At 33.2% G+C, this 10,410-nt stretch overlaps 2 protein-coding genes, 1 long non-coding RNA gene and 1 pseudogene across 3 annotated transcripts; 2 read left to right on the top strand and 2 right to left on the bottom strand.

Annotated features, from left to right (window-relative positions):
* On the top strand, nt 82–2,222 carry LOC109333746. The gene is made up of 3 exons (XM_019569310.1): nt 82–390; nt 485–759; nt 1,450–2,222. Exons 2-3 carry the CDS (start codon nt 503–505, stop codon nt 2,063–2,065), a joined length of 873 nt encoding a protein of 290 aa, XP_019424855.1. The 5' UTR covers nt 82–390; nt 485–502; the 3' UTR covers nt 2,066–2,222.
* LOC109333886 lies at nt 2,562–3,983 on the top strand (annotated as a pseudogene).
* LOC109333698 (BES1/BZR1 homolog protein 4-like) lies at nt 3,957–7,467 on the bottom strand. The gene is made up of 3 exons (XM_019569249.1): nt 7,031–7,467; nt 4,708–5,447; nt 3,957–4,340 (listed from the first exon to the last, which is right to left on the bottom strand). Exons 1-3 carry the CDS (start codon nt 7,244–7,246, stop codon nt 4,337–4,339), a joined length of 960 nt encoding a protein of 319 aa, XP_019424794.1. The 5' UTR covers nt 7,247–7,467; the 3' UTR covers nt 3,957–4,336.
* On the bottom strand, nt 9,669–10,207 carry LOC109334086. The gene is made up of 2 exons (XR_002106058.1): nt 10,095–10,207; nt 9,669–9,854 (listed from the first exon to the last, which is right to left on the bottom strand). It is a non-coding gene; the product is annotated as an uncharacterized LOC109334086 (long non-coding RNA).

Here is a 10,410-nt window from a genome sequence, read left to right as displayed (position 1 = left end):
GGGTCGGATCTGCGTCCAAAATGAAGCAATCGAACAAGTTCGATACTGCACTGCCCAGACCCATCTAGCCCATTGCCATCGAAATCCCACCCTTCCTTGTTTTTTCACTCTTTTCCCTGTCTCATTTGCACTTCATTCTTCTGTCAAAGGACCGAGAAAACTAAAATTAGGGTTTTGTTTTCTACCACACACACAATCTTTTAGCGTTGTTTTTCTAAACAAATCACACGAATCAACTTCGGCCCAAAAAACCAAAATTTCAATTTCGGGTCCTTGTGTACGAAATCACGAACCATTCCTCTGTGCAGTGAGGAGTCACATGAACAGCTTCTCCAAAATTTTAGCCTCTGGAATTTCAATACTCACCCATTGACTTAATTGAGAGGAGAGGTACTTTCAGCTTTTCAAAATTGATTCTTGATTATTTTTATTTCTCTATTTGATTTCGGGTCATATTGGTATTCTAAACATGTATGCATAGCAGGTGCTCGACGAAATTACAATGTCTCAAAACAAAGGAGGACACAGAATATTTCGACCTCCCGTATCACTAAGGGAAGAAGCCACTGGAAATATACACACAAATCCATCAACTAATGCCAAGTCAATGTTGAGGTTTAACCATTTGAAAAAATTAGCAATGTGGGCCACTAAGGATACTCATTTACCATCTTTGGGTGCCTTCTATGGCAACCAGTTGGCCACTCTCGGAGAATCCCTCGGATTATCAAATGATCCTTCCTTGATTACTTGCCAGAGGTTTGCTTATACCCTTTTCTACTTAGTTACTTATCATTGTTTCAATGTTTTATTTAGTTATCATGTTTTCTATATTGTTCTATATTCACAATGGAGACACTAGGCATGGTGGATTAGGAATGGGTTCGTTAGAGATGAAGTTGGGGTAGCACTTTTGGTAGAAACAATAGTTGAATCTCATGTTAGGTGGTTTCGGCATGCGTGGATGAAATGTAAAGGAGCCCCATTAAGGAGAGTAGATTAGGTGGAGGATAACCCAATCACAAGAGATAAAGGAAGACCAAGAAAAAAATAGGCAAACTACTACGAAGGTTTACGTGTTAATGGTGATCGTTTGATTACTGTAGCCCATTGAATGGGAAAATACTGAGTATTGACATGATTCAGTTTTAACATTAGCATCCAATCATCCATGCAATACATTATCGAAGCATTTGCTGATATCTTGTTATTAATGTATGCTGTTGAATCAATGAACATAGAAATTAGAGAAGATCTAATACCTCGAAAATGTTTAAAGCTACTTTTAAAATGCGGACAATAACTTGCTTTGGTTCTTAATTGTGGTAGACATCTACTCAGACTTAGTTCCTATATTATCTTTAAATAGTGGATACTTGGAAGGAAATTTCATAAAATTGAATATGAAATATGTTTATCAGCCCTGATCATTATTTGATTATTCTGCAGATGTGAAACTGTGCTCCATCCTGGTTTAAATTCAACTGTACGAATAGAGAAAAATAGATCAAAGGTCAAGCATAAGTGCAAATTGTCTGGTAACAATGCTCAAAACAATGTAGTGTACAAGTGTCATTTCTGTTTGCATCAGAATTTGAAGAGAGGGACCCCTAAGGGACATGTAAAAGGATTATGCCCACCAAAACCTAAATCAAAGCATAAATCAAATTCTAAATCATCTTTAAAATCAAAACCTTCAACAAAACCCATCAAGCACGAACCTTCAAAGTTAGAGAATAGCATTATAAGCAAAGATGAAGTCAATGAAACAGATGTGCTTGCTTCCCAAGTTGTAGCTAAGGGCCCGACCCATATTGATGATAGCCCGGCAACTCCATCAAGTATAGGCATACTGACATTGTTAGAAGGAAATAAGAGAAAAAAGAATTCAACCTCTAAGAAAGCTGCTGAAACTGCAAGCATGTCTGCAAAAGTAGGAGACAAAACTGTGGGCGCATCAAGCAAACGCCGAAGAAAATCTTGGACTAGTTTAAAGGAAATTGCTCAGAGAAACGAGTTTGATAAAAGTCGAGTTGCTAATTTGACAATTCCATTCTTTTTATAAGTAGGGAGATTTTCTAAATAGGCTAAACTTGAGTTGTAGTTCCTTTTAGATTATACCGAGTTTTTGTTTTCTCTGTGAATTACTCTTTCAAACAAATTGTTTTCTCAGTGTTTGATGCTCTGTTAAAGGAATTTTGTTCTTTTGTTATTGGTACCAAGTTTTTGTTTGTGTACTACTCTTTCAAACAAATTGTTCTTTTCTCTGTGCTTAATGCACTGTTGAAGGAATTTCGTTCTGTTGTGGGTACAAACTACAAAGTTTTGATTCTTGCATTTGATGAATAAATTGTACATAATAACAGCCTAATCAAATATGGAGTAAGGATGCCACATAATAAAATAATATCCAACAAACAAATGTATGACAATAATCAAACTTTAGTCTTACTGTATGTATAAACTTTGTTGAATATTTATGATCTCATCAAATATTGTGCCCATGTAATGTAAATATATTTCATTTTGAAACTATTATCTATCCAACAGATATTTATCAAATGAATGTTGAATGTTAAAAAAGAATAATCCTATTTGCACATTAAGTTTATGCAGTAAAAGAATTCAACACCTATCAAATTGTGTGAGTGCACTGTTTGTAAACTCAAACTTTACCAATTGCCATTACCAAATTCAAATTAGAATAAGTAAACAACTAGGATATATTAAAGATTAGAATTGGAATAAATGTTTACTGGATAAATAAAATTAAACTTGTGATATTTATTGGATTTACTCTACAACTGATTAGATTAGATTACTTAATATAAGAACTATATATCTAAATTCAAATTAATGATATGATGATAATCATCAATAATCTAAATCTGAAGTTTGAATTTCAAATAAATCAATCTTGTGCTTTAATCAAGTGGATTTGCAGCATTTCCTTTATCATAAATAAATCTCTTGTTTAGATTAGATTATTATATTATCCTAAAATCAAACCTGAAGGAAGTTGATATATAAATATATTTGTTTAGATTTGTTTTGTTAAAGTTGATAGAGTGATATTCTAGGAAATTTTTTGTGTATGTAAACAATGCACCACTGATAAATAAAATATCTGAATCTATATGCTTAAGATATTCATTCATAAGCACCTTCTTTTTCTTAAGAGAATTATGATATCAAACATGGAGTTCAAGTCCAAGAACCTCAAGGATTCACAACAATGGCCATGAACAAAGTGTTTTCACCCCATTAAAGGAAAAGTTACTACTCACAAAATTGCAAAACAATGGAGTCTCGACCCTTCTAGCCTTATAATTGGTCAAAAGTTTTCTCATGGTGCACATAGTAACATTTATGAAGGTAAATATAATGAGGAACATGTTGCTATTAAAATTGTTACTATACCAAATGGTGAAGAAAAGGGTTCCTTAGCATCATTATTGGAAGCACAGTTCATGAAAGAAATCACTTTTCTACCACTTCTCCACCATCAAAATGTTGTAAAGTTCATAGCTGCATGCAAAGACAACAATGCTTATTGTGTTCTCACTGAGTATATATCAGGAGGTTCATTAAGATCATATTTGAACAACTTGAAGTCAAAACCAATGCCTTTAAAGAAGATACTAGCTTTTTCTCTTGATATTGCTCATGGAATGGAATATATACACTCACAAGGTATCATTCATAGGGACCTTAAACCGGAAAATGTCCTTTTTGGTGAGGACTATCGCCTTAAAATTGCGGATTCCGGCATTGCTTGTGATGCTTGGAAGAAGTGTGACACATGGAGTGGTATATATCGTTAGATGGCGCCGGAGATGATAAAGAAGAAACAGTATGGAAGGAAGGTTGATGTGTATAGTTTCGGCCTTATGTTATGGGAAATGGTGACTGGAATGTTGCCATATAAGGGTATAAAATTCATTCATTCAATAAATAATAAAAAATAAAAGACCATTCTATCAAATTTCCAAAAGGGTTTTTCACCATTGAGTTAGATTTCACTCTCTGGAGTCATTGGGTTGTTTCTGAGGCAAACCAAGCCAATCCATATAATTTATGTTTGTCTCCAATATTAAGGTTTAACAAGACATAGAATGATGAAAAGAACGGTTTGAAAATACACCCCACACCTAACTAAACATGTATATAAGTGGAGAACTAACAAAACCAAAAGGGAAAATGTCACAACAAAGAAAGCCACTGCTTGCACTCACCTCAATCACCTAACATTTCTATAGAACAAAAACCAGTAAATGTGCAAAGTCAATGTTCACATAATCACATTCAATTGCTGATATTCATATTTATAAGGACTTTACCTGCCAAAAAAAGACTTCATGTTAAAAAGGGGGGAAGTTAAAAAAACACATCTAAATTAATAGAGCCTCAATCATTACTCGAACGATTAGTGACACTGGATAGGTCCTCCGAAGTTTTTATGTCACCAATTAAGTCCTTGAAAGATATAAAATTTCACCATATTTAAAGAATCTTTTTGCGAGTTGTTTTTCAGGGAAATGGAAAGACTTGAGAACTCTCTTACAAGTAAGTTATTTCATTGTTCTAAAGCCTTTCACGGACTTGACTGCTGACCAAAAACTTTCAAGGAACAATACTATGACAGCAAATTATTTGAAGGACTAAACTGAAAGTGTGATGAACATAGAATTAGTAATGCTTAAGTACCTGGCTTTTGAGCTACCAAGTGTGAGTTCAAGATCATCTGCCACAAATTCTTCATGGATCCTTTCTCCTTCCCAAGGCTTGACAATACCCGATGTGTTGCTTCCAAATGCAAACTCATCTGAAAAAGCTTCACACATTGGAATGTCAGCAGTGTGATCAGAGCCAACTGCAATAGCAGGAGAGCATGTCCCACTCTGGCCAGGAGTCCACATGCGAGAACCGCCACCATCATTGAATGCAAATGGGTTCGAAGACACGAGGGCGAAAGTCGGGGAAGTTGGACTAACATGAGGAAGTTTAATCCCAGCAAACCATTCAGGGTCAACAGCCTGGCGGGCAGGGCTTTGAGGAGTGGAAGATGGCATGAATGAGTACTGCCGCCCTGTCCACCCCGGCCTAGCAGCCTGATCATCCCAATCGGCGCTGATCCGCGGTGTTCGAGCAGTTGGAGAGCTAAGTGGAGGTGTAACAGGAGCACTGATGGAGCCAAGGTAGAGATGAGAAAGTTTAGGGGATGATGATGCAGTTGATAGGTTTTTGAGCCATGGAATGAGGGAGTTACCATCATTTTTCGGATTTGCGACATAGGGAGATGAGGATGGGCTTGGGAAGGATGAAGAGTCAGGGCTAGGATTGTAGGAAGCACAAGGACTTGGATGGTAAGATGAGCAAGGACTTGCTGCTGCTGCTGCTGATGATAATCCACCAACTATATCCATGCACTCTATAGCCTTGCATCCCTATTTGTGCAAAACATTTACATTAACTCATCTTAAAATCTAGGAAATGGATTAACAATAACAAAACCAAGTCGTTATCCTACATGGATCGAATGACGTCATAATGTGTTATCATAAATCATGTTCATTAACAAAACAACAATGTCACTACTTCAGCCTCCTAGTTTGACATATTCCACATGTTAATGTCATCACCAATGCTAAGGTTAAAACATGGTACCAACACAAAAAATGGTCACCTGTCCCATACTTTTCTTGTCTCCGTGTCCTGAATCAAACTTCACAAAATAATATTAAAATATTAATTTCTGTTTTTATAATTTTTATTTTTAAACGAATTGAGTTTTCTCATGAATGGGGACATGTGATCCTCATCCATGCCAACACAACGTAATAAAGGTGTTTAAATTGGGGTTTCTTACCAGGTATCCCAACAACTTATGTATAGATAACTAATTCCTTTTGGGATGTCCATTTGCCGCTCCATGTAAGTGTCCCTCCATAAATCGAACCCTCACTTTTTAATCTTTCTGAGATCTAGTGGAGCCTTACATCATTAGACGAATGCAGTGGTTTTGTTATCAATTACTTCAAGGACTATAGATGAACAGTAAAAAGTGTAAAGTCATTAGTTAAAGTCGCCTTCTTTAACTTTTGTATTGGAAGTATTTATGTATAAGTTATTGTGATAAAAATAATGTAAATAATTTTAATTTTAGTGGTAGGTGACTAGGTGCAATTAATTGTAGAATTTTTACATTAATTAATAATTAACAATCATCCCAAAAACTAAGAAACCATAGCAAAATGGAATCCTACATGACCACATAGTAAAAAGCTTTGCTACACTCCAAAGCAAAATAAACACAGCAAGCAGAAGCAAGTAACACCTGAACTTCCAAAATTGCCCTCTCTACTTTCCGGAATTACCTGGTTCAACTGTCTTCAATGGTATCTCATTCCATATCCCAATCCAATCACATGTTGAGACGTGAATAAAATAAAATTAAAAGCAAAAAAGAATAAAAAGTAATAAAAATTAACCCTCTGATTGGTTTGAGACAGGAAGTGAGATATCGTTCGAGTCATGTGATCTCTTGACAATAAAAAGCACCCACCATGGGTATTTTGGTCCACTTAAGATCTCTCATAAAAAGATACAGAGAGAATCTATGGTGCTTCCCACAAATATGCCAGAACCACTTCCTACCGGAACACTACTATTGCCGTGCACCGGCAAGGGAATTTTTTATTTATGGAAAAAATCACTTTTTGGATATTTATAAACGCTTATTTAGAAATGTCTTTTATATTTAGCTATGTGAGAATTAATAACTCACGTGTACAAAAAAATCACACTACTTGCATTATCTATGTATAATTTTCAAAATGCAAGTAGTGTGAGTAACTATAATACAAAAAAGTTCAATTTACACACATCAAGTGCATTTTGATGAAGTTCTAACTATAATACAAGATTTCAAACACATTATAAAGCAAAATTTTCAGGTTAGAGAAAATGACTTAATTCTGAATTAAATCACTTAAAAGAAGCTAAAATTGGGATTAAAAATGAAATGTACCTTCCTATAGGTGGTGCCATCAGGTTGAACGGTCCAACCAGCTTCACTGCAAAGAGCTTTGAGAACTTCATTGTTGTCACAGTGCTTAGGAAGCTTGAAGTTCCCATACATTCTTAGACCAGAGAAGATTTTTGCTGCTATGGCTCTTCTTCTTCTCTCTCTTCTTTTGTTGTTCTCTCTCTCCTTCCATGTTGGTAGTCTCGATCCTGAAGTCATGGCTGTTTCAACTTTGAAGCTGTGAAACCAAAAGGGTGTCTATGAAATTGAATAAAGAAGAGAACTTTGAAGGAAATTTTAGTGAAAAACGATGAATTGAGATCTGGGTCGATTAGAGATTGAAGAAAGAAAGAAAGAAAGAACAAAGGTGTGAGGTCAGAACCTGGGAAATGGTAAAGTTAGAACATTTAGTGGGTTTGAGTTACCGGAGTTGACCGGAGAAGTAGTCGGAAAATGGGAATGGTTGTGATTGGAAATGTAAATGAAGATAAAGAATGATGTTTTATTTTTGGACTACCAATATATCTCTCACCCAAAGAAATAATTAATCATTATATCTCCTAACAAATATCGATATAATCAAATCTTTAATATTTTGATCCTGAGAAAATCTAATTAGACCTTATACCAGTTGACCATGGTAAGTCTGAATGTTTGGTAGAGTATATGTTGAGGAGGAGACACTTGATTAGCCAAATTTAGTGGTCAAATTGATGATCATGGCTTTCTAGTTTCTACCCAATAAGAAAACTTTATTAGTCATCTTTCACTAACTATATTTAAGTCTTCTGACTTTGTTTTAACTATTAGTGATATTCTCTCATCTTCTTGAGTAATGAATTAATTCATTTTGGTGTGTAATTATCTATCCTAATCAATATCGCTTTTAAGAATTTGACACTTAACATTTTGGTCATTATGAATTTAGCGGGGTCGATCTTATACTACTAACACCTTGGTAATTGTTTTCGATTTGTTAAGACCTACTTTAACTTTTAGGGAGTATAAGTGAATTTTATTTTGATGTTTATGCCCATAATATTTTGCAAGATTGTGCATGTAAATAGTTTGCATGACATAAAGTTGAAGATATGTTCTAAATCTCAAATTTGAAAAGGGCATATAATTCAGTGAACTAGGTAGTTTTGGAGTACATGATGCAAAGTTTTGGGTATAATGATACCACAAATGAATCCTTTCTGAACAATATGGCCCAAGTTCTCCTTTTCTGTATTCTTCCCCACCAACCAAAGTACCTTTAATTAGTGTATGAAATAAGACACACTTTTTTGTTTTCATTTTCACCTATTGTTATATTAAATTAGTTCTAAAAATAATGTATACAAACTTTTTTTACCATGCCTCATTCAATATTAAGTGCAACTTTCACGTGGTTTTCCACTTTTCCTTATGGTGCCCATGGGTCCCATGTGTCTCAAAATCTAAGAGGTGTGACAATAATTGTTCTTAAGTTTATTCTTGATATAATAAGAACATTATTAATCTATTTTTAATGCGGTATTCTTATATTGTGAATTTTGTTCTTAAATGAGAACAATCGTTCGCCAAGAATTTGAGCTCCCACGGATTTGCAGCAAAATGAAGAGAGAATGAAAATTGGGCATGAATAAGAATTATATTTATCTTTGTGAGATAAATGTAAATATTGTTCTTATTTCATATAAAGTTATAGTAAATTATAAAATAATGTGTGAGACCCAAATAAGAATGAAGATGATATTTTCTATAGTGATTGCTATCTATAAAGAAAGTATTTGACTTTTTTCAAGAATTTCTTTTTTTGTTCTTTTCATCCCTTGCTAAAGTCTAATAATCTAATAGTGTAATATTTATACATTGTGATTTTAAAAATTTACACAATCAATATATCATCTATTATTTATTTATATTATTTTTAATTTCTTGAAGAGACAATATAATTACAAATGAATAAAAAATGATAAATAATAAACTAACAGTATATAAAATTCTTACAATATTAATGTATACATCTTTTTTCAAAAAGCTAAATGTATAAATTATCATATAGAAATATCTACAGTAATGAGAAGTACATGTAGCAAATAAAAAAGATGAATGATTGAATGAACCCTTCAATAAGGGTGTGTTAAAAGGTGAGGGGTGCAATACACAATTAATCCTAATGTTGTGAAATTAGAAGCCAAATGTTAAAGAGTTATTACATTGGATTTAACTGATTTAAACGATTAAATTATTAATTAATAATTATTTATGAACATATAATTATATTAGATACAAATTTTTATATAATTATATTAAGTAAATTTTTCCTTTTTTTTATAAGAGTAAAACAAAAGTAAAAGTAGCATAATATTAAGAACAAATATTGAAACCTAATTACAAGAATACTAAAAAAGCAACGTTGCAAAAACAAGACATCACTACGAAACAAGTAAAACTAACCAAATTCACTAATCATGTTAGATATTGACATGTGAGAAAATCAATATTCAAAGGACAAAGTGAAAATTCAAATGGCAGATTTTGACCAATGCTTTCTTTTTATTTTATAAATTGATTATTGATTATTCAATATTTACTCAAAAAGTCCCTAGTTACTTGATTCCAACTGTGGAGAATCATTACAAAATCAAAGTTCGTACAAAAATAAATAAAACTAATAAAACATCTCTTAAAATTTACAATTCCAAGGTTTTTGTTCACGTCTTCATTACTCAAATTGATAGCAAAATTATCTTCAACTTCAATATTCCTAGTTGTGCTATTTGTTTGTGGATTGCTACCATTGCCTGGATTTGGTTTACTCTTCTTCATAAAGCGAGTTCTTCTGGTGTCCAAAAAAGAAGCAACGTCAATAGTTAATTCATATCGTTATAATCGAATTCAAATTAAGAGTTTACAATATAAAAATTTATACACAGTCAGTGAGAAAATTCAGATATCTTAACAAAATTTGAAGTATTGATAAAAAACATACAATTAACAACCCCATGAATATCATAATTGGATGTTAATTTAAATTTTAGAACTTATAAAATTCACATATATGAAATTAAACACTTACGTAGTCATTGTTAGGGATGTAACAACAGCAAGATCTACTAGATATAGATTAAGTTGAAGTGGATTATTATGAAATAATATAGAAGCTCGGTATGAATATAAAGGATTATTGTTTGTTGCGGATTATTGTTTGTTGCAGTGTGTTAGTGAGGAGATGAAGTTGGGATTTATAGGAATGATGCATGCAAGCATAGAAGGAATAAAAAAGCATTTAGGTGATTGAATTGATCAAATTTCAGAAACGCGTTCATATTATGAAGTGCGATGGTCAATGTAAGTGACCACTTCTTAGTTTTGACTCAACATGAGTACTCCCT

The sequence above is a fragment of the Lupinus angustifolius genome, chromosome LG19 (genome assembly GCF_001865875.1).
Source record: "Lupinus angustifolius cultivar Tanjil chromosome LG19, LupAngTanjil_v1.0, whole genome shotgun sequence".
In the NCBI taxonomy this organism is placed as follows: Eukaryota; Viridiplantae; Streptophyta; class Magnoliopsida; order Fabales; family Fabaceae; genus Lupinus; species Lupinus angustifolius.
This window is presented reverse-complemented; position numbering and strand designations above follow the sequence as displayed.